This window comes from Berghia stephanieae, chromosome 10 (assembly GCF_034508935.2).
Source record: "Berghia stephanieae isolate SIO BIC M18660-M18661 chromosome 10, UCSD_Bste_1.3, whole genome shotgun sequence".
Taxonomy (NCBI): Eukaryota; Metazoa; Mollusca; class Gastropoda; order Nudibranchia; family Aeolidiidae; genus Berghia; species Berghia stephanieae.
Genome location: NC_088369.1, coordinates 40,352,018 through 40,377,737, shown reverse-complemented (window position 1 = coordinate 40,377,737; position 25,720 = coordinate 40,352,018). Strand labels below are relative to the sequence as shown.

Sequence of the window (25,720 nt, the reverse complement as noted above, 5' to 3'; positions counted from 1 at the left end):
AGAGTTACTGTTATTACCAATCTTCTTCCTGTCACGTGACATAGAAGGCAGGCCTCCAATCCTCTTCAACAGTCGTAAAGTCACTTCCTTCCTTATGACGCATGGTAACTTAGTAACACTGGCTCTAAACTATCGGAACAATGGCGGACGCCCTTATGAAATATTTCTCCGGCGAGCATAAAAGCGTTTCCAGAGGAAAAAAAACCTCATAAATTTGATCATGTTTTGACTTTTACATATTCTGATCACAAGGCATATGAAAAGGGAATGAAAAGTTCTAGCCAGCATGAAGAATAAAAAGTAATGATTTTCTTTGTTTAGAACCAAGGTGGCCGCCGTTGTCGGGCAGCGTGACATCAGACTACTGAATCCTATTCCTCCAACCACTCCTCTGTGTTTCCGATCACCACTCACTTTTTCACTCGTGACTTTCCCTTATCACAAGACTATGACTCGTAAATTTCTCTATTTGGAATTGGGGCAAAGTCGTGAGATTAGTCTTTTAATTTACTTTTTAATCTTAGTAATAGTACTTTATTACATCCCCAAAAAGAACATTTTTGTACAGCCGTGTTATAATTTACACAGTAAGATAAATAGATAATCTGTATCTGTATCTGTATGGTTGGCTCTGAAGAAACCAATGGTCTGGTTGTATTTCAGCGGCGTCCTCATTGGGCGCGGGCCCATGTCAGTCGGGCCTTGAAATCGTTTTGGTGTGGTGCCATGGTGACCAGTTCATCCAGCCCATTCCACTCCGAGATAGTTCTAATGAAGAAAGAATAATGGAAATATGATGCTCGTATATATAGGATAGAGTTGGGGAACTTCGCCATCCTGTGGTCGCTCCACTTCTTTAGCATATTTCAGTCTCAAGATGTCAATTTTCTTAAAATAGAAACTAGTCATCAAGACAATCAGCCAGTCAATGATAAGTTTTTATTAAACTTTTTTCAGTGTTTCAATTTGTAATAATGTGTTATTTTCGTATTTAAAAATTGTAAGTTGTTGGAGTTTGTTTGTGAGTACTTTGCCTAAATCATCGCATCATTAGAAGGAAAGGAAAATTGACATAATTAAGTTCATAGTTTTTGTTTTCAAACACGTTGGTACGTTATATCCGGCTGGCGGATGTTGTGAGTATTTTACCTAAACGCATGCCATTTATATTTCTTTTCTTTGTCTTTTTTCTTCTTCTCTTCAATAGGTGTGTCTGTTCCCCGCATGTACAGCGTGAGTGGTCGCCTCTTGCCCAGCCCTCGAGTGGTGAGTCGTCACGTGCACACTGATCAGCCTCGTGCCTCAGACTTCACCATCATGTTGATGCAATGGGGACAGATTATGGACCACGACATGGTATCCACTCCCCTTTCTATTGGTGAGTGTACTCTAATGCCCCCTACACACCTAACGTTCTACTTTTCTAAATTAGAGGAAATTTTATAACTCGTTAACTGATAAGAAGACGCCGCCACTAGTTGAAAAGCAAGTGCCAAGCAACAAAACCTGGAAGAAGTTATTTGTCTTCTAACAGAGTTGTATAATTTACATTACGAGCAGAAATCTTATTCGATTTATTTCCAAAGATGAATAATCTCCAATGTAGCCTGCCTTGAATCATATGGACTACAGCATTTGGTAATTAATGGTTTAAAATGCCCCCTACACACCTAACGTTCTACCTACCGGCCGGTAAACCATTGACGGTAAACCGTTTAGCCCATCAATATCAAAAATATCACTCCGACCTTAAAACTAAATACATATTTGAACTCAGCAGGTCCAAATTAACAATGTCCACGCGAACACGCCTCGATTTAATGTAGCGTACCTTCAAATCTATTTCGTCAACCCAGCTTCGAAAGTCTTTCTCCCCCCTAAGGGCTGTTTCATAGTCACCTTCAAGTGTTCTTTGTCTGTTATTACTCTCAAATCATGCTTTAATTTTAGATACAATTTCTTTGTTTGTTATTACTCTCAAATCATGCTTTAATTTTAGATACAATTTCTTTGTTTGTTATTACTCTCAAATCATGCTTTAATTTTAGATACAATTTCTTTGTTTGTATTACTCTCAAATCATGCTTTAATTTTAGATACATTTCTTTGTTTGTTATTACTCAAATCATGCTTTAATTTTAGATACAATTTCTTTGTCTGTTATTACTCTCAAATCATGCTTTAATTTTAGATACAATTTCTTTGTTGTTATTACTCTCAAATCATGCTTTAATTTTAGATACAATTTCTTTGTCTTTATTACTCTCAAATCATGCTTAATTTTAGATACAATTTCTTTCTGTTTTATTACTCTCAAATCATGCTTTAATTTTAGATACAATTTCTTTGTCTGTTATTACTCTCAAATCATGCTTTAATTTTAGATACAATTTCTTTGTCTGTTATTACTCTCAAATCATGCTTTAATTTTAGATACAATTTCTTTGTCTGTTATTACTCTCAAATCATGCTTTAATTTTAGATACAATTTCTTTGTTTGTTATTACTCTCAAATCATGCTTTAATTTTAGATACAATTTCTTTGTTTGTTATTACTCTCAAATCATGCTTTAATTTTAGATACATTTCTTTGTTTGTATAATTACTCTCAAATAATTTAAGTTGTTGATAAATTTTTTGTAGTTACTTTCTCAAATCATGCTCATTAATTTTAGAAGAAATTTCTTTTGTATTACTTCAATTCATGCTTTATTTTAGATACAATTTCTTGCTTTGGTATTTACTCTCAAAATCATTATTTCTATTTTTAGATACAATTTCTTGTTTATTCTCTCTCATAATCAATGTTGTTGTTCCATTAAGCTGTATGATACTCTTTGTTGTATACTCTCAAATCATGTTAATCTTAGATCAATATCTGTTGATACCTCAATCATCATTTTATTTTGTTAACATGTATACTTTGTGTATATCCAATCATGCTTTAATTTAGATAAATTTTTGTTATTACTAAAATGCTTAATTTTAGATACATTTTGTGTATACTCTCAATCATGCTTTAATTTGATACAATTTCTTTGTTGTTATTACTCTCAATCATGCTTTAATTTAGATACAATTTCTTGTGTTATTACTCTCAATCAGCCTTTAATTTAGATACAATTTCTATTTGTTTAATTTTTATTTTAGATCATCTATGTTTTACTCATCTGCTTAATTAGATAAATTTCTTGTTTGTTAAATACCTCACAATATGCTTTAATTTAATACAAGTCCAGCAACCCAAAATCTGCTTTAATTATTAGTAATCTTGTTTCTCTCAAACAGCTTTAATTTAGTACATTCGTGTTTGTTATATCTCAAATCATGCTTTATTTAGATACATTTCTTTGTTGTTATTAATCTCAATCATGCTTTAATTTTAGATACATTTCTTTGTTTGGTTATTACTCTCTAATCATGCTTTAATTTTAGATACAATTTACTTTGTTTTTATTACTTCAATCATGCTTTAATTTTAGATACATTCTTTGTTGTTATATCAAATCATGCTTAATTTAGATACATTTTTGGTTATACTCCAAATCATGCTAATTTTAGATACAATTTCTGTTGTATTACTCTCAAATCAGCTTTAATTTTAGAACATTCTTTTATATTATCTCAAATCATGCTTAATTTTAGATACAATTCTTTGTGTTTTACTCTCAAATCATGCTTTAATTTAGATACAATTTCTTTGTCTTGTTATTACTCTCAAATCATGCTTTAATTTTAGATACAATTTCTTTGTTTGTTATTACTCTCAAATCATGCTTTAATTTTAGATACAATTTCTTTGTTTGTTATTACTCTCAAATCATGCTTTAATTTTAGATACAATTTCTTTGTTTGTTATTACTCTCAATCATGCTTTAATTTTAGATACAATTTCTTTGTTTGTTATACTCTCAAATCATGCTTTAATTTTTAGATACAATTTCTTTGTTTGTTATTACTCTCAAATCATGCTTTAATTTTAGATACAATTTCTTTGTTTGTTATTACTCTCAAATCATGCTTTAATTTTAGATACAATTTCTTTGTTTTGTTTTTATATTAACTCTCAAATCATGCTTTAATTTTAGATACAATTTCTTTGTTTGTTATTACTCTCAAATCATGCTTTAATTTTAGATACAATTTCTTTGTTTGTTATTACTCTCAAATCATGCTTTAATTTTAGATACAATTTCTTTGTTTGTTATTATCTCAAATCATGCTTTAATTTTAGATACAATTTCTTTGTTTGTTATTACTCTCAAATCATGCTTTAATTTTAGATACAATTTCTTTGTTTGTTATTACTCTCAAATCATGCTTTAATTTTAGATACAATTTTTGTTTGTTATTACTCTCAAATCATGCTTTAATTTTAGATACAATTTCTTTGTTTGTTATTATCTCAAATCATGCTTTAATTTTAGATACAATTTCTTTGTTTGTTATTACTCAAATCATGCTTTAATTTTAGATACAATTTCTTTGTTGTTATTACTCTCAAATCATGCTTTAATTTTAGATACAATTTCTTTGTTTGTTATTACTCTCAAATCATGCTTTAATTTTAGATACAATTTCTTTGTTGTTATTACTCTCAAATCATGCTTTATTTTGACAATTTCTTTGTTTGTTATTATCTCAAATCATGCTTTAATTTTAGATACAATTCTTTGTTTGTATTATCCAATCACAATTTAGAACATTTCTTTTTGTTATATTCAATTCTTATTTGATACAATTTCTTTGTTTGTTATTACTCTCAAATCAGCTTTAATTTAGATCAATTTTTTGTTTGTTATTATCTCAAATCATGCTTTAATTTTAGATACAATTTCTTTGTTTGTTATTATCTCAAATCATGCTTAATTTTAGATACAATTTCTTTGTTTGTTATTACTCTCAATCATGCTTAATTTTAGATACAATTTCTTTGTTTGTTATTATCTCAATCGCTTTATTTAGTACATTTTGTTTTTATCAAATTGCTTAATTTTAGTACAATTTCTTTGTTTGTTTTACTCTCAATCATGCTTTATTTTAGTACAATTTCTTTGTTTGTTTATCTCAAATCATGCTTTAATTTTAGATACAATTTCTTTGTTGTTATTATCTCAATCTGCTTTAATTTTAGATACAATTTCTTTGTTTGTTATTACTCTCAAATCTGCTTTATTTTAGATACAATTTCTTGTTTGTTATTACTCTCAAATCATGCTTAATTTTAGATACAATTTTTTGTTTGTTATTAATCTCAAATCATGCTTTATTTTAGTACATTTCTTGTTTGTTTTATCTCAATCATGCTTTAATTTAGATACATTTCTTTGTTTTTATTACTCTCAAATATGCTTTAATTTTAGATACAATTTTTTGTTTGTTATTACTCTCTAAATCATGCTTAATTTAGATACATTCTTTGTTTGTATTACTCTCAATCTGCTTAATTTTAGAACAATTTCTTTGTTTGTTATTATCTCAAATCATGCTTTATTTAGATACAATTTCTTTGTTTGTTATACTCTCAAATCATGCTTTAATTTTAGATCAATTTCTTGTTTGTTATACTCCAAATCATGCTTTAATTTAGATACATTCTTTGTTGTTATTACTCTCAATATGCTTTAATTTTAGATACAATTCTTTGTTGTTATTACTTCAAATCATGCTTTAATTAGATACAATTTCTTTGTTTGTTATTACTCTCAATCAGCTTATTTTAGATACAATTTCTTTTTGTTATTATCTCAAATCATGCTTTAATTTTAGATCAATTTCTTTGTTTGTTATTACTCTCAAATCATGCTTATTTGATACAATCTATTTCTTTGCTTTTGTTTTGTTTATTAACTCAAATCAGCTTTAATTTTAGATACATTTCTTGTTGTTATTACTCTCAAATATGTTTAATTTTAGATACAATTTCTTGTTTGTTATTACTCTCAATCATGCTTTAATTTTAGATACAATTTCTTTGTTTGTTATTACTCTCAATCTGCTTTAATTTTAGATACAATTTTGTTTGTTATTACTCAAATATGCTTTATTTTGATACAATTTCTTTGTTTGTTATTACTCTCAAATCATGCTTTAATTTTAGATACAATTTCTTTGTTTGTTATTACTCTCAAATCATGCTTAATTTTAGATACAATTTCTTTGTTTGTTATTACTCTCAAATCATGCTTTAATTTTAGATACAATTTCTTTGTTTGTTATTAATCTCAAATCATGCTTTAATTTTAGATACAATTTCTTTGTTTGTTATTACTCTCAAATCATGCTTTAATTTTAGATACAATTTCTTTGTTTGTTATTACTCTCAAATCATGCTTTAATTTTAGATACAATTTCTTTGTTTGTTATTACTCTCAAATCATGCTTTAATTTTAGATACAATTTCTTTGTTTGTTATTACTCTCAAATCATGCTTTAATTTTAGATACAATTTCTTTGTTTGTTATTACTCTCAAATCATGCTTTAATTTTAGATACAATTTCTTTGTTTGTTATTACTCTCAAATCATGCTTTAATTTTAGATACAATTTCTTTGTTTGTTATTACTCTCAAATCATGCTTTAATTTTAGATACAATTTCTTTGTTTGTTATTACTCTCAAATCATGCTTTAATTTTAGATACAATTTCTTTGTTTGTTATTACTCTCAAATCATGCTTTAATTTTAGATACAATTTCTAAGATTGCATCTTTTTTTACTGCTGATCGATTGTTTCCCCATTTATTTTTCCTGTGTCTCTCTGCAGAGGATACAAGAGATATGGTCACGTGCTGTGGACCCAATAAAACCATCCCCGTCACCGTGACAGACCCGTAAGTAGAAGAGTGTTATGATATCTAACAAATAAATAATAACGTGAAGTTGAATGTAAGCTTCAATTCAATTACAAAAAACAGATCAAATGAACGTTTCGGGTTTCCCCTTTATCAACAAAACAGGATGAATGAAACACCACAGATGAATGAGATGATGTGGTAGTGGCGTAGTTAAGAGGAATAAATGAATAGATGAATGTTTATTCATCTTAACTACGCCACTACCACATCATCTCATTCATCTGTGGTGTTTCATTCATCCTGGTTTGTTGATAAAGGGGAAACCCGAAACGTTCATTGATCTGTTTTTGTAATTAAATTGAAGCTTACATTCAACTTCGCGTTACTATTTATTTCTTCGAGCTTCGAGCAGCAACATTTACACTGATATCTAACAATAAATAGCCTTCGTGAACTCATAGCCCAACACGGTCCAACGTGAAAGAGATTATTATGCAGTAAATAAACATGTCCACATACACAGCCTGACCGTAACATTCGTAACCTTTGTAACCTTTGTAAAACTATCGCCTAGCTATGGCCAGAAAATTACATTTAATTTATACAAAGAAATAAAGTGGCAAGAAAGAAAACTATCCAAAATATCAGCTTATTTGGATAACAGAATGACTTTTTTGACACCATTTTTTTCATGCAATTCCTTCATCAGTCATTATGATAAATACTCACAAACTATGGGCCTGACCTATTCAACTGCTTGACCTGTACAGTTTTGAACAGTTTTTCTGTGTAATGAAAATTGAAGAATGTTTGACAGACCTTTTCAATGCCAAGAAATAAAAAGTCAAGGCTTAAATGGCAGGGAATATTCTGAATATTCTGATTGGTTAATGCTTAGTAACGCTGGAACCAATATTATTATATTGTGCGGCTATGTGGTCTTGTCGTATAACACTCGCTTTCGGATCGGAAGGTCCTGGGTTCGAGCCTCGCGCTCGGCGCATAGTTGAGTCCTTGGAAAAGGCTCTTTACTCACATTCTATCACCGTACTCAGGTGTAAAATGAGTACCTGGCCGTTAACAGCGTTGTCTCTGTCCGAAAACATGTAGTATCACCTAACAGGCGTCATGTCCCGTCCTACATGTTAAATGCTGATGTTGACCAGGGACCACTTGTAAAGCGCTTTGAGCACATTTAGTGGATATTGCGCTATATAAAAAAGCTCCATTATGTAATTTTCTTTTTGCTTTGTCTTGTCCGGTATTGTCTCACACACAAACCTTTTCTGATATTTCTCTCACACCAGTACCTGTTTCCCCAAAATGTTCATTAATTCCTAATTTTTCCTAAAATGTTCCCGATTTTGTAAATAACTCCGTCGTACGGAAATTAACCCAAAAAACCCCGTATTATTTGACTTTACAGCGAATGTTTCCCTATCTTATTCCACGGAGATGATAAGTTCATCGGTCAATGTATGGAATTCTTCAGGTCTATGCCCATTATGGACAATTTCGGAGACATCAAACGTGAGTTGTTTTTGTATTTTGTTGTTTGTTTTCTTTACTTGACTTATTTGTTCGGATCTGTAGTCTTGTGGTTTACTCCCTTCTCACCGATCATTTTCAGTATTTTTCCCAAGAATGGCAATCTCACTCAGCATAAAAATGGATTTTTAAAAACTCAAACAATTTCTCTACAAAACAACTTTATAAAAAAAAATTCCCTTTATTCATCCCATAGGGGAAATTTGTATCTAGGGTCTATTCCAAGGGAAGACTGGAATAAACCAGCCGTCAGCCACAGTGCAGCGCCGCAAATTGAGCTATAGTTACGATTCGTTACGATACAACCAACATTTTTCTTATTTAAATTTCTCTTGTACATCATAGAATTTAAAGAAAATGACCAGTGCGTTGTAGAGCATATTTTGCTAAAGAAAATATTTATCGCAAGAACTTACTGTCATGCTATTATATTTGAGTTATAAAAATATATTTTGTGTTAGTTGGGTGTGAAGGTTTGGGGAAAATCCTGAAAATTGCTGGTAAGGAGAGAGTCAACCCAGTACTCACATGTGTGACAGGGCACCTAGTAAACAATTATGGCATTGCAATATTGGGGCTATGTGGTCTTGTGGTATGACACTCGCTTTCGGTTCGGAAGGTCCTGGGTTCGAGTCTTGCGCTCGGCGCATAGTTGAGTCCTTGGAGAAGGCTCTTTACTCACATTTTCTCACTGTACTCAGGTATAAACGAGTACCTGGCTGTTAATAGCGTTATCTTTGTCCAAAAGAATGTAATATCGCCTAACAGGCCTCATGTTCCGTTCTAAATGTTACGTGTTGTTGTCCAGGGACCGAGCCTTTGTAAAGCTCTTTGAGCACGTTAAGTGGATTTTGCGCTATATAAAAGCTCAAAAGAAATATTGTTTATAGAAAATTACATGTATACTAAGTGAAATGGAAATTAGTTCCATATGACCTTCTGTTGTATTAAAGTAAGCCCTGCAAAGCACATCAAACATGGTCAAATTGTAGACATTTTGCTTATAAACATACAGATGCATTTCATTATTTTTAAATTCTTTTATAGATATAGTAAAGTTTAAAGATTTTATAAAGCAGATTCCAGTTGATATATTTATAATTTAATAACTAGAATTGTTGCAATTTGCAATCTAAAAATATAATTGATTTAAATATTTAACTAAAACACTCCTATTAGATACATTTTAGAATAAGGCAACAGTCATTTTTTAAAAGAAAACAACAAACTCAAATTGACTGTTGCTGCCATTGTAACCACATAGACCATTAATGCTAAAAATCTTTCCTTTAATTATAGGGAATGAGATTAGCGGAAGAGTAGCGTCCCTTGATTGGAAGTCACGAGCGGAAAAGTTATTAGAAGGAGAACGTCATGTTGGTTGTGCGGCATGAGACACTTCACCGAAAGAGAGCAGAGACGCATGCGCAAAACCATTTTGACGTTATCTCTGTAAGGTGACGTACAATCAAGGGACGCTACTCTTCCGCTAATCTCATTCCCTATAGGTTTTTATTTAATGTGTTATTCATAGTAATAAAAGAGGTTTCTACTTAATGATTCAAGAATCTGAGCGAAATTAAGCTGCTAGAAGCTGTGGGCTGTTAAAAGTATTAAGCAATAATGAATAAATCGGCTTTAAAAATAACAAAATACCAAAGAAAGTTTAGGGCTAAAAATCCTTTTCAGCAGCAATAACAACAACAACAACATATCAATTAAAACACAAAAACATTACCTTAAAACATGTTTGCTGTTGTTGTTGTTGATGTTGGTTGAAGAAAGGGTTTTATCCCGAATTGTCCGTTTAGGTATATAATTTTTTTCCTTTTTGAAGCTGTTAAATCTATTAATATTCATTGATTCAAGAAATATTATGTCTATTTCTTTTTTTTTTCCCAGTTCCCAGAGACCACATGAATGCTGTGACGTCTTTCATCGATGCTTCTACGGTGTATGGAAGTAAAGACGAGATGTTGGAGGAACTTAGAACTAATCATGGCCAAGGTACCGTACTCTATAAACCATTCTTTCAGCGCCTTTGTCCGCAAGCTCTTGAAAGGCAAACAGTGGCGTGGCATGCTTACAGTATAAGGTGGTGCCAGTATCAGTAGAAAATGACTTACAATATACGATATTTGTAAAAAGAAAATAAAGAAAATAAAATTAAAGAAAAGAATTACTCAAATATGTAAGAGGCGGTTTTGACCATTTCTCAGTTTTTTACGTTTGTTTTTTTTTTATGCTTTAATCCAGGCACCAAATCAACCAAAATAGCTACGCCCCTGAGGGCAAAATAATAATGTAATCCAATCCTACTTTCTACAAAAGTCCTATAAATTGAATCAATGGTATCATTTCTTTCATCAGAACATGTAATTGGCCCTAGGGGAGTGTTTTAACTCACTCAATCCTAGAGATTTTTGCTACTTTTCAAGATTGGAAATAATGTATTAAACATGAGCATGTACATAGATAGTTTTATTCAACTATCATTAACATGCAAAAACAAAACAAACAAAAAAAAAAACAAAAAACAAAGAAAACATTACATTTGATACTACGCCTATAATTTGTCTCAGAAAAATGTAATAAATAGGCATGGGGTAAAAGCAACCCGGGTAAACAACGGATATAGTCGGTGTTAGGATTGAGTGAGTTAATTGAAATTTTGCGCCGAATTCGAATGTCGCTTAGTCTTGGTTTGTCATTCTCATGCTGCCTTAATCAGGTTTCAGCCATTTTGTGACGAAATGCGTATACTATAGCCTCAGCACTCAAATAGTTAACTGCGGTACTCTGGAAAAACACGTATTTAAAAATTTGGCCAGAAAACTGGTCCTTCAAATATCTAACATTTTAAATGAGCCTCGTCTTGGCAAAAAATTATCTCAAACCTGGGACTTCCGCGAAGGTTCAAGAGCGGTGGCGTCTTATATTCAAGTCTAAATAAATACTGGTCGTCAATAAAGATCATCTACCCTCGCTCTTATAGATAGTTCGAAGATGACGTCATCAGGTCTTTGTTATTGTTTTTTGCCATCCGCGTTTATGAGTAATGCTCACTGAACTGTATTAACCTGACTATAATCGTTCATGGATACACACAGTTTTGTGTGTTGGTCCGTTATACTTCCGGATGGCAATGTTATGAGCTTCTTAGCCAAGCGCATACTATCTATACGCACCGCAATGGTAAGAATCTGCCGATACATCCTGCTACTAAAATAGTTGTGCCACCTTATCATTAAATATCAATCTTTCAACTACCCTCTTGGTGCTTCAGTTGCACATAAGGTTATGTGGTCTTGTGGTTTGACACTCGCTTTCGAATAGGAAAGTCCTGGGTTCGAGTCTCCCTAGGCGCATAGTTGAGTATTGGAAAATACTCTTTACTCACATTCTCTCATCGTACTCAGTTGTAAAATGAGTACCTGGCCGGTAATAGCGATGTCTCTGTCGGAAAAAAATTGTATTATCGCCGAACAGGCGTCATGTCCCGTTCTTTATTTTACGTGTTGGTGTTGGTCAGGGACCCTTTGCAAAGCGCTTTGAGCACTTTTAGTTGATATTACGCTACATAAAAGATCAATTCTTTAACATGAGGCGAATCGTTCAATAGGCAACCTATTCATTATTTATACATTGTCCGGAGAACTTGGTCTCACACTTCCAATGACTTTTGAACCGTAAATATGAATTGTAACGACACCCGTTTTTGCCCTATTGTCAACCTGAACAAAATTAAAACATTTGAGTTTTTTGGGTTTGTTTTTTTTTTTTTTTTTTTTTTTGGGGGGGGGGGTTTCTTTACAGATTTTGAAATATCAAAATGTAGACATCAAATTATAAGGGGAAGCGTGTCTCATCGTTTCGGATTTTTCTTGGTACCCGAAAGGTACCGAAGTCAATCACCTGCCACAGCTGCACTGTGTGGCCTTGAGCAAGTCACCTCGCCTTAGCTCAATTTTGCGGCGCTGCACTGCGGCTAACACCTGGGTTATTCCAGTCTTCCCTTGGAATAGACCCTAGAGACAAATTTTCCCTATGGGATGAATAAAGGGAATTTTAATTCAATTAATTTAATTTAATTCAAATTTCCATCAATTTTATCCACCTCAAAATAATACGATATTAGGAATTATGAGTCACAATAGTCTGATATCACGTCGCCCAGAAACGAGCAGCTTGGTTCTAAACAAAGAAAATCGGTACTTTGTATTCTCAATGCTGGCTAGAACTTTTCACGTGTCATGTGATCAGAATGTATAAAAGTCAAAACATGATCAGATTTATAATGTTTTTCTCTTCTGGACACACTTTTATGCTCATTGGAGAAGTATTTCATAAGGACGTCCGCCATTGTTCCGATAGTTAAGAACCAGTTGCAAAGTTACTATGCGTCATTACGAGGGAAGTGACGTCACGACTGTTGAAGACTATTACCTATTACTTCACGTCTGTCATATTCCCCTTCCCTAACCCTCACCCTCGCAGGTCATTTGTTTAAACTGGACAACGGTAAGCCTGTCGACAACAACAAAGACGACTGCATCAAGCGCGAGGGACGCAACGACATCTGTTACTTAGCTGGGGACGAAAGAGTTAATGAACACGCCGGACTTACAGCCATACACACCTTATTTATGAGACTTCACAACGTATGGGCAGAGACCCTGAAACAATTGGTGAGTCAGTGTGAAGCCATCGTTAACATAATATGTGACCCTCCGTCTCAAAACGGTATTATTTCGGGATGACTCATAACCCAAAAATGTAAATTTAGAGATAGAATGATGAGAAATCGGACCTTAGAAGATTTTGCAAAGCAATAAATAGTATTTATATTCCACCATGACGTAGAGAAAGTAAACCCATGTTTGATATTTGTGGATATGAGTTCAATTTCCCTGTGTATCCCGACATAATATCGCTTTGACACGGTGGGTCACATATGTGTCAGTGCATGAGATAATCAGTCCGAGGTGAACATTTTGGACTTGCATTTTCTGAAAGAATATACTCCCCAGAGCGTTTTTATCTTTATTGGAAGTAAATCGGGTGATTTTTCATGAAGTTTAGGTCAGAGATGTATGGGAATGGTATCCAGCAACTTTTCTCAAATTTTATACTTTTTCAACTTGACTAGCTGTAAACTATTTAGAAGTACAATTAAGTTTTGATATTTCCTGAAGAGGTACAACAATGGTTGATTTAATCATTTATGACAAGAACTCATTTTGATAAAAATTGACCTTCTAACTAAACTTGGCAATATCTCAGTGCAAACCTTTTCACCATCCGACTGATTATGTCATTTACTGTAACATATAGCCTGGCACTAGAACCCTCTAAGACACATAGTTTGACGTAATATTTTAAGGTTTTTTTCACCGTCTAGTGAGATGTCGTTAGAAGAGCTCAGAGAAACAAGTGATTCCATTGCTTGAACAGTTGAATACAAGTCACTAAATTTTTAATTTTTTTTTTAAATTTTGTGACCAAAGACTCGTCTTCTGACGTCATTTTTTGGTCAGTGTCAGGCCGTAGCGATCTTTAGGTTAAAGCCTGACACTGAAACCCAACAAGACTGGCATTTCGAGGTCATTATTTGGTTTTTGTACCGCCTAGTGAGTTGTTAGTAGTGCTCATGTAAACAAGTGGTCCCATTGGTTGAACTATTGAATACAACTCACGATTTGTTTTCTTTTGTGGCCAAAGACTGGCATCATCACATTGTATTATAAATTTCTAATAATGGAACTTTTAAGTACCTTTCCTTTGTTCTCCCAATATGTGCATAAAGTCTCGTAAATTATATTTTTGGTCGACTCGAAACATCATATTATACTCGCTTTTATAGATTGGGTGACATATCGAAAAGACAGGCATTATAGTAAAGGCTGAAAAACAGGTTATTGAGAGTAAAAAACATTGAGATACTCATGTAAAGGATAAGCTGTATAATAATAATAATAATAATAATAATAATAATAATAATAATAATAATAATAATAATAATAATAATAATAATAATAATAAATAATAATATAATAATAATAATAATGAATAATATAATAATAATAATAATAATAATAATAATAATAATAATAATAATAATAATAATAATAATAATAATAATAATATAATAATTAATAATATATAATAAATAATAATAATAATAATAATAATAATATATAATAATAATAATAATAATAATAATAATAATATATTATTATTTACTATTATTATTTCAATTTTATTAATGCTATTAAAAATATGATCATTGAAATTTTTAGTTCATGCTCAACGACGACTCCAAAATTCTTTTCTGAGCCTGTGATTGTGAGCAACTCTGTCCCAAAGCTAATTTCAACCAATTCATATAATATTTGAATACATCAAAGTTCAGCTCCCAAGCTTCAGATCATTTTGAAAATGGAATATTATCAATAACGTCTAGTTTCAAAGTTCCTTCAATTTTATAGAGAATTACTTTTGGTATTATGTGAAAAAAAAATTAACATGAAAAATATTTTTTTTAAATTTCGGTCAACACGATCAGTGATTAATAATTTGAATAAGATATGGCCCAATACGCTTCCTTTTGGGAAGCTACTTTTAGGAGTGTGTAACTAGTAATCCATTGTGCGGCTATGTGGTCATGTGATATGACACTCGCTTTCGGATCGGAAGGTCATGGGCTTCACGAGCTTCGATCGGAGTATAGCTGAGTCCTTGGAAAAGGCTCATTACTCACATTCTCTCACCGTACTCAGGTGTAAAATGCGTACCAGGCAGTTAACAGCGTTTTCTCTGTCCGAAAAAAATGTAACATCGCCTAACAAGCGTCATGTCCCGTCCAAAATGTTAAATGTTGCTGCTGGCCAGGGACCCCTTGTAAAGCTCTTTGAGCACATTTAGTGGATATTGCGCTATAAAGAAAACTCAATTTTTTTTTTTTAAAAGCTCCATTTTTAAAATCCATTCTTATATTATTACCGCTTTATTTTGTGATTTTGTGAGAGGCATTTAGTACAATAAATGTGCTTATCGTCTCAGCATTGTGCTTTTAGTCTTCGATATATTTTTTCATGTTATTTAATCATTTATTCGAATTTAAAAACAATCCAATTAAATGTCTAATGTTTTCATCATGTGTGCCATTTCTCAGAATCCCTGGATGCCCGAGGAGACCATCTTCCAGAGAACCAGATCCATCGTCATCGCCATCACCCAGAAGATTATGTACAACGATTGGGTGCCTATCATTCTCGGCAGGGAGACCGCCATTCAGTCAGGTCTCTATGTAAGTATTCACCTTTAACCTTTGGTATTTTATTTACGTCACACACTTCTTCATACTAGAATTAAGAGCTTTTGTAATCGCCATCACCAAGAAAATTATGTACAACGATTGGATCCCTATCAATCTCGGCAGGGAGACCGCCATTCAGTCAGGTCTCTATGTAAGTATTTCACCTTTAACATTTGATCATATATATTTGTCATCCACTTCTTCATTCTAGAATACTCATCAACAGTCGAAACGTCACTTCCTTCTTAATGACGCATAGTAACTTAGTAACACTGGCTCTAAAGAATCGGAACAATGGTGGACGCCCTTATGAAATATTTCTCCGGCGAGCATAAAGCGTATCCAGAGGGGAAAAAAACACATATATTTGATCATGTTTTGACTTTTACACATTCTGATCTTAAGGCATATGAAAAGTTCTAGCCAGCATGAAAAATAGAAAGTTATGATTTTCTTTGTTTAGAACCAAGATGGCCGCCGTTGCCGGGCGGCGTGACATCAGACTATTGAATCGTATTAAGAGAGTTTGTAATCGTCGTCACCAAGAACGGAAGTGACATCATACTTTTGAATCCAAATGGTACTGGAGTAAGACAAAGATATGAACTATGTGAGAAACAGTGCTAGACAAAACAGAGACAAAAATACAGGAGATAAAGAACATGCTAGATATAGTTTGCTATAAATGTTAAAGGTTAGACATAGTTTTGTGTGTTAGGACGATTGATCTGGTGGGCAGAACTAAAATTAAATTAAATTAAATTGAGCTTTTTTATATAGCGCAATATCCACTAAACGTGCTCAAAACGCTTTACAGGGGGTCCCTGGTGAACAGCAACATTTAACATGTAGGACAGGACATGGACATGACGCCTGTTAGGCGATATTACAATTTTTCGGTCAAAGACAACGCTGTTACCGGCCAGGTACTCACTTTACACCTGAGTACGGTTGTGGGGTAGTTGCACACATATGTAATGGCTTATGATCGCATAGTGGTGTTTTTCATAGATGGTAGTATTATCCTTTGCGTTGTGTTGTAGATGTTAATAATGACGAAAGAGTTCAAGGGCCGGTGATGATAATTGAATGCACAACATCAAAACATTCAAATAAAAGTCCAGATTCCAAGTTTCATTTCTTACAGTTTATTTGTTTGTGATAAATTCAAAATCCAAATCATGATAAATTCCAAATCCAAATCAAATAGCATTGTCATAATTCAATCAGTTTCATAAATTCCAAATCCGTAAAATCAGTCCACATGTAAAGTCAATTTTGCCTAAGTAACCATTTTCAATATACGTGGAATATTTCTAAGTCCGTAAAAGCAAATAAATGATGGTGAGCACAAAAGGTTTAAAGTGTGCAACTCATGGTCAAGTTGAATCCTGAATCAAAAGGTAGAATCAGAATCTCCCGTTTTCCTCGAAACATCCTCTTTTATCCCTATCAAAATTTTACCCACAGTTCCATTGTTTCCACGCCCCCTTGCAGTTATTGACAGTTCCCTGTCAGTCTATAATCCAACCCCTAAGAGTAAGACCAAATCATAATCAAACCTGAAACGTCAATTCCTACATATTGATGTTAAACCCCGCCTTTTATGATATAACATTATTTTGATAAATGCCCCTTTCACCTGTTTCAACACCCCTAAACCAATTTAAGAATGATTGATTAAATAGTACTCAACATGATAACCTGTCCAGTAACTTTGACACAAACGGTCTCAAGTAACCTGGACATAAAACTGCGCACACGTGTCATGCGTCTCAAATAGCTTGGACATAAAACTGCCCACACGTGTCATGCACTGACCAAGCTTAACTGATATGCCTGCACTACGTACTCACTAAACCCATTTGCTGATATATATAATTGACAGTTTTGCACCAAATTTCTTAGATAACCTTTTGCATAGGCTTACTCTCTTACATACGCCCCTTTCTTAGAATTTAAATTGACTTAAAACAATTTCAATTAAAAAAATAACAGTAAGAGATTAAATATATATCTAATGTCGAACTAAAATGCAATAAACAAATGTAAGAAATAGTCTATATTTTTTAAAATGACAAATACTTATACCAGTTAAACATTTAACAACTTTAAACTTTAAATTCAAAAACACCAAAGTTGATTACAACATTCATTTATATCGATTATAGGTTTTAAAGTATTAAATTCACAAACATCAATTTTGATTACAACATCTAGATAGATATATATCGATTATAGGTTTTAAAGTATTAAATTCACAAACATCAAATTCGATTACAACATCTAAATAGATATATATCGATTATAGATTCTTTTTTCTTTCAAATTACAACATCAAATCTATCAAAAAGAGATTAAAATTTAGATTTACCAACACCAAAATTGATTAAAACATTTATATTTATCGATTAAACTTTTTTAAAGTATTACAACATCGACAGTAAGATATCATTTATTTAAAAATTCAAAGAAAAAGTATCTTTTCACCTTAAATTCCATCTTCATAGCAATAAAAGTGTTTAATTCTCGTCATATCCCATCACACATACATATTATTGCGTGAAAAAGGATGGTTCAATTTCCATTTGTGATATACTCACGTTATCTTATTCAATCTCAAATTCAACTCTATACGACATGGGTGATAATCTCAGCTTCCATGTATGTCTACTCATTTACTGTCATCTCAAAACCAATACCTTGTATATTCCCTTATATTGTATGATTCCATTGAAACAACATTATTACATTAATTCCAACTTATAATATGTGGTACAAATAATATTTCATAGACATCTAGATTCAAATACGAAGAATTATATTTCAATTAGTAATAAAAAAAAATATTTAAAAATAAATCATAATAATAACATTATCATCCTTTTAAAATTCAAGTTGAAGTTATTATCATTCATTGTTCATTGTTGATGTTTCAGTTTTTAAGCTTTTTAAGTCACGACGGTGTAGTTTACAACTACATTGAAATCAAATTGTTCTTTGTGGTCATCCATCAGAGGTCACATTTCTTAGTAATCCGTTCGTTTTGAGAATGGTCATCCTGTAAAAATTGTCAGTAATTGTTAATTAAGTCATTGTCTCCATTTAGAATGAGTTTTCATGTCATGAAAAAAATATATCAACTATAAGAGTTGAGGTGTTTGCATCAAGTCTACGTGTTGCATTGTTGTGTGTGTTGTGGTCACTGCATAGCCCAAGTGTCATAAATTCACTTTATTTATTGTTAATTAATTAAAAACTTTTTCCTCTGTAAATGTCTTAGAATTATCACAATAATGTCTTCACATTCAAATATTTAGCGTTGAATAAATAATCAAACAATAGTCTGTCCGGCTTGTTCACATCACATATTTAGTGTTTGTAAATAATCAGTCATTAGTCTGTCCGACTTATTCATATTTAGTACAGTGTAAATAACTAAATAAGTAAAATCTAACATAGTATGTGATTGTGGGCTGTTACTAAAGTGACCAACTTTTGCAATTAGTGTGTTGTATTTGTTCGAGTCTTTTGAATTGGGACGAAAAAAGACTCTACAGGTAGCAAACGTATGCTTAACCTGTTGGGTTGTTTCTTGGTCTTGTGACGTCGCTGTAATCCATTCATCTCCGGCATCTGGGTCGATTCTCCTCGTAGATATTTGTGGTTGTCTTGTGTAAACGTTGAGTCTCATTGTAGATGAAATTGTAAAAATTCAAGATTAACTGTGTGCGAGATCTTGAATTTAAATGAAGTTTGACTTATCCAGCAAGTCAAAAGAAAGTTGTGAACTCAGCCATGTGTTGACAAAGAGTTCGTGTGTAGTAGTTGACAGAGGTCGTGTGTTGTAATTGTCTGTGTTTGTTGATCGAGTTTTGATGAGGTGGCATGTGAGTACACACCAGGTAGATGATGTAATCTGTAGAGTACCGGTGGGTGACGTGAGTCCAAACACCAGGTAGATGATGTAATCTTGCAGAGTACCGGTGGGTGATGTGAGTCCACACACCAGGTAGATGATGTAACAATAACGTAGTCTAGTAGTGTATGTAGTAGGGTCGAATAAGGTCAACAATATTTTCGTTATTTGAACGCAGGTTGTTGAATATCATACGATAATGAATCCAAGGAAATCGCTCATGTGGCGTTTTGCGATACTTTTTCCTGCATTGTCTTATATACATATATAGCCTTTATCTTTTACAATGATACTAAGACAGGCTTTATTATAATATTCAATGTTTATAAGTTGTAGATATGGGTGCTGCACACTTGTATATTGACATAAGTTTAAATTTGAATACGCTCACCACTGCATACGAAGGATGTAGTATTGTTCACAATTGGACATCATTTTTGAATGGTTCATGGAAGAAATCTGTGTTGATACGGATATTATTTTATGAATTCTGTCCAGTTTGTATACGTTGAAAGGTACGATGTAATTGAGGTTGCTGTGTATTTGTAGTCTGTAGATTGTGTTGATTCTGGACGTATCAATGACGTAGTGTTTTGTCGAGATGCTTACTCCATTTCAAGGTATTCGTGGATAGACCAAAGGGATTAAGACATTTCCAGACCTCTGTTGTGGCTGTGTTTGAGTTGCCTCTGTCGTTGTCATCAGCGTTCCCGTTATGGCTGATGTTTTCAAGTGTCCTCTTTCGTGATGACTGTATAATGTTTTAGTGTAAACACTACTTCTACCTTTGATTAACTCGAATTATTCCCCTTAGAAAATCCCTAATTTAATGAAATATGATTTTGTTTATTTTATCATTATTATTGGTGTTATCGTAGCACTTCCTACCATTTCAATTTATTGCTGAATGATTACACACTTAAGATTTGACAATTGAACATAACTTCTTCTTCAACTCAGTTACAAATTTTATGATATAAATGTTAAATTCAAATCACGCAGTAAATATTGAATTCAATTACAACAGCAAATTGATAGGAGAAAAAGATGATAATCAAAATATTCGCAGTAACAATATACACTCTGCTCAATAAAAATTCAATGTTTCGCGCCTTTGCCCTCGGCTTATAAAAATATTCATATAACTCATTGCGACGTTATCTCGCGCCTCATAATAATATAGTATTGATAAATTGTGCGCTTTAACAACGTGCCATGTATTTATCGAAATTCACCGCCTTCTGCGTCATATCATATGTTAAACCGTGCGCTTTAATCAAACCCAAAATAAAATATTCCCGAACGCCTCATTCCTGCGTCTCGTAATTTAAACCGTGTGCACTTTAATTACCGCGTCTTACATCCTGCGCTTATTTACCCAATATGCATATACAGCATTTTACCATATGGGTTACTTATAATTCGCTGATTCTTAACAAGTTAACCACTTGTGTCACAAATATTATCAGCTCACATGACATGGTAATGCATTTTCAATATTTTGTTATTCTTCCGTAATAACATTTTAACTCCCATTACAAGACATCAGTCTTTCATAATAATTAATACTCCGTCATTTTATTTGTTCTCCGACTTTAAACCAAAAGTCCGTTATTCCGTTATTATGAGAATATGTCTCCTTTAAAAATCACGATGAAACGCGTTTCAAAACAAAACTAAACAAAACAACGATTGACTCATATTCCGCATAAATCATTTCAACTTAATTTCCAGTGATAAAATCAAAATATCTTATGTAATCTATTATAACGCCATGTCTCATTACACAACTAAATAAGCTCTGTTGTCGATTACTTGGCTGCGTTAACCACACATTTATTACCAAGAATACAAACAGATATAAAACTTTGCTCTTTGTCATGAACCCATGAATCTCAAAGAGTCAATATCAACCTACCAATTCATCCCTATTGACGGGAGAAAAATATAATCAATGATGTTGTAATATAACAATAAATACCATAAGACATTTTTCAATTATAAAAACTTCTAATTGACGTGTTGTTATTGCCATCATCTTCTTGAGTCATTTTGACAGAAAATAAAACGTAACAACATGAAAGAATGACCAACTGTCATGTAATTCCAACAGTAACAGACAAAAATTGAAATAAAAATTGACACATCTTTGTTACTGAGCTAAACAAAACATTGCCATTACCGGTACCAAATAATATTCGAAGATTTGTTCCGAAGCGTCTGATTGTAAGTAAACGCATTTTCATTTATTTTGAAAAATAAAACGCACTAAAATATTCATTTAAATACTGCAATTTTTCTTCATCTCTCCCTCTCCTCTTTTTAAATATCTAAAATACATAGATAGCATCAATATGATATTATTATTATTATTATTATTATTATTATTATTATTATTATTATTATTATTATTATTATTATTATTATTATTATTATTATTATTATTTTGCCGTTCTATAATATATTGCTTTTGGTTTTTTTATATATTTTCTTGTTCCATCTATGGTTCTTAATTTCAATATTATTTCGTTTAATTTTTTAAAATACCGTCTTTTATCAGAATTTTAGGAATCATCTATAATTTCAATATTTTTTTTCAACATTTCATTACAAAAAATTATACTACTTCACCTTCAAAATTGATATTCATTTTCTTTTCCAAATAAACATAATACTTTTCTGTTCACAATTTTTTTCACTTCAAATTCCGAGTCTCACAAAAACTTCAATAGATGTTAACACCGCAACAATATACATTTCTTGTGTATCCATGGTTCAAAAAAATAACATCTTTACATCCTGGTATCACGGCTCCAAATAACATATATAAGAATCCTGAGTCACGACACCAAATAAGATACATAAAGTGGGGTAGTTGCACATATATGTAATGGCTTATGATCGCATAGTGGTTTTTTCATAGATGGTAGTATTATCCTTTGCGTTGTGTTGTAGATGTTAATAATGACGAAAGAGTTCAAGGGCCGATGATGATAATTGAATGCACAACATCAAAACATTCAAATAAAAGTCCAGATTCCAAGTTTCATTTCTTACAGTTTATTTGTTTGTGATAAATTCAAAATCCAAATCATGATAAATTCCAAATCCAAATCAAATAGCATTGTCATAATTCAATCAGTTTCATAAATTCCAAATCCGTAAAATCAGTCCACATGTAAAGTCAATTTTGCCTAAGTAACCATTTTCAATATACGTGGAATATTTCTAAGTCCGTAAAAGCAAATAAATGATGGTGAGCACAAAAGGTTTAAAGTGTGCAACTCATGGTCAAGTTGAATCCTGAATCAAAAGGTAGAATCAGAATCTCCCGTTTTCCTCGAAACATCCTCTTTTATCCCTATCAAAATTTTACCCACAGTTCCATTGTTTCCACGCCCCCTTGCAGTTATTGACAGTTCCCTGTCAGTCTATAATCCAACCCCTAAGAGTAAGACCAAATCATAATCAAACCTGAAACGTCAATTCCTACATATTGATGTTAAACCCCGCCTTTTATGATATAACATTATTTTGATAAATGCCCCTTTCACCTGTTTCAACACCCCTAAACCAATTTAAGAATGATTGATTAAATAGTACTCAACATGATAACCTGTCCAGTAACTTTGACACAAACGGTCTCAAGTAACCTGGACATAAAACTGCGCACACGTGTCATGCGTCTCAAATAGCTTGGACATAAAACTGCCCACACGTGTCATGCACTGACCAAGCTTAACTGATATGCCTGCACTACGTACTCACTAAACCCATTTGCTGATATATATAATTGACAGTTTTGCACCAAATTTCTTAGATAACCTTTTGCATAGGCTTACTCTCTTACACGGTGAGAGAATGTGAGTAAAGAGCCTTTTCCAAGGACTCAACTATGCGCCGAGCGCGAGGCTCGAACCCAGGACCTTTCGATCCGAAAGCGAGTGTCATACCACTAGACCACATAGCCGCACAACTAGTATTTTACTTTACCCTCTACTTACCAGCTATGGGAAAATCACGGTCTTTACAATGCAGAGCCATTTTCTCATTCTGATTTCTCTTGTAATTTACAAAATTTAAAGATTTTTGTTGCGTTGTAGGTGAAGGTGTGTCAAAAATTCCATGTTTTAATTGAGTCATAAAACGCACTTTGCTGAACAACATTATACGTATGCAATGTACTTGTTGCTTTTCTGGGTAAGAAATATATATTTTTGTGTTGGGTGGGTAGTAGTAGTAGTAGAAGTAGCGTATGGCTACATCTCCACACTGGAAGTCTCCAGCCAGCCAATCTTTAAATTCGTCACCGCAGTTGTGGACAGCCTCGAAACCTCCTGCCAATCTCGTCACAGGGCAGTGTAAGATTGATTATGTGATCAATGTCTCTAGCGTTCCCTGACAGCAGTGGTGACAGTCGTAAGGTTGGTGTGAGGTTTCTGGAAACAATCTGAAAATAGCTGATAAGGAGAGAGTTAAACGGATTACATCAATATACTGTTTTACACATGAATTCATAGCAATTTTTTTTAGCTTTTTGGGCTTTTTTATAAAGCGCGATATCCACTAAACGTACTCAAAGCGCTTTACAAAGGGGCCCCGACCAACAGCAACACGTAACATGCAGAACGAGACATGACGCTTGTTAGGCGATATTAATTTTTTCTGACAGGAACAACGCTGTTAACGGCCAGGTATTCATTTTACATCTTAGTACGGTGAGTGAATGTGAGTAAATAATTTTTTCCAAGGACTCAACTATGCGCTGAACGAGGCTCGAACCCAGGACCTTCCGATCCGAGTGTGAGCGTCAAACCACAAGACTACATAGCCGCACATAGCCTTATCTTACATATTATTTCCATTGCTTCGTCCATTTTCAGACTCACGGAGGCAAGTACACACGCTTCAACCCAGAGTTCAATCCCAGTATTTTCACTGCTTTCTCCACTGCTGTGTTCCGATTTGGTCACACTCTCATTCCAAAGGTAAAAAAGAATATATATATATATATATATATATATATATATATATATATATATATATATATGAGTGTTGGTGGGTACTCGTAGGTACGAAAGTGCTCGATAATGATGGTTAGAGCTAATATAGAATGCAAATTTTCACTCACATTTTTTGTGGCCGAGACGATTCGTTTCTGTGTTTTACACGTCTTCAGTCGGCATAATCCATTGTAATGTCCGTAGAAAAGTTCTTACTCCAAACTCAAGTTGTTTCGTTGTGTAGTGGTGATTAGTGCTATTGTTTCTGTAGTTGTGTAATAACCTTAATCAAAAGATCAGAACCGATGACAATGTGCAGACACTCTAACAAATTCAAGCTCAAAACGCAAAAGGCCAAATAACCCTCCCCCCCCCTCCCCCCCCTCCCGACCCCATTATACCCCTCCTCCCCATCTCCCCCCCCCCGCTCCCCCCCCCCGCCTCCCCACGCAACCACATTCCACAACACTAACACACACACATGTACACACCACACAGAACACACCTACACACACACACACACACACACACACTCATAATATAAGCAATGAGAGCACATCACAATACACATCAACACTAATCACCACTACACAACGAAACAACTTTAGTTTGGAGTAAGAACTTTTCTACGGACATTACAATGGATTATGCCGACTGAAGACGTGTAAAACACAGAATCGTCTCGGCCACAAAAAATGTGAGTGAAAATTTGCATTCTATATATATATATATATATATATATATATATATATATATATATATATATATATAAACATAGAAATGAATTAATAATTAAAGACAGATTTATATCTCATTAGTCTATATATATTATGCAAATAAATTTCAAGTTTTTTGTTTTTTTAAATTTCACTCAGATTAGTATTAAATGAGTAAATTTTACGCTATATGAAAGCTCAATCAACTTTGATTTGTACTTTACTGATAATTGTGAACCTTAATTAAAATAAATTAATTTTGGATTCTATTAATAGATATTTCGCTTTATAAAAACTCAATAATATATAAATACTATAGCTAGATACTATAATGTGTATGTCATGAATGGATATTACGCAATATCAAGTTAAAATTTTTGAAGAAAAAATAACATTTTTTTTATGATGTATTTTACTAGG

General features: G+C 32.8%; 1 protein-coding gene and 1 long non-coding RNA gene across 2 annotated transcripts in view; one reads left to right on the top strand and one right to left on the bottom strand.

The window, feature by feature from the left end:
* The window catches only part of LOC144981127 (salivary peroxidase/catechol oxidase-like), a 69,919-nt gene that overhangs the window by 35,125 nt on the left and 9,074 nt on the right, over positions 1-25,720 (top strand). Inside the window, exons 6-13 of the mRNA XM_078929276.1 lie at positions 1,208-1,378; positions 6,766-6,832; positions 8,223-8,326; positions 10,247-10,351; positions 12,842-13,032; positions 15,519-15,653; positions 24,465-24,569; position 25,720. The exon at position 25,720 is cut by the window's right edge and continues 142 nt beyond it. Coding sequence (XP_078785402.1) covers positions 1,208-1,378; positions 6,766-6,832; positions 8,223-8,326; positions 10,247-10,351; positions 12,842-13,032; positions 15,519-15,653; positions 24,465-24,569; position 25,720 — 879 coding nt within the window. The remainder of the gene's footprint in view (positions 1-1,207; positions 1,379-6,765; positions 6,833-8,222; positions 8,327-10,246; positions 10,352-12,841; positions 13,033-15,518; positions 15,654-24,464; positions 24,570-25,719) is intronic.
* Positions 634-23,701, bottom strand: LOC144981128 (uncharacterized). The gene is made up of 3 exons (XR_013647012.1): positions 23,586-23,701; positions 7,526-7,581; positions 634-768 (listed from the first exon to the last, which is right to left on the bottom strand). It is a non-coding gene; the product is annotated as an uncharacterized LOC144981128 (long non-coding RNA).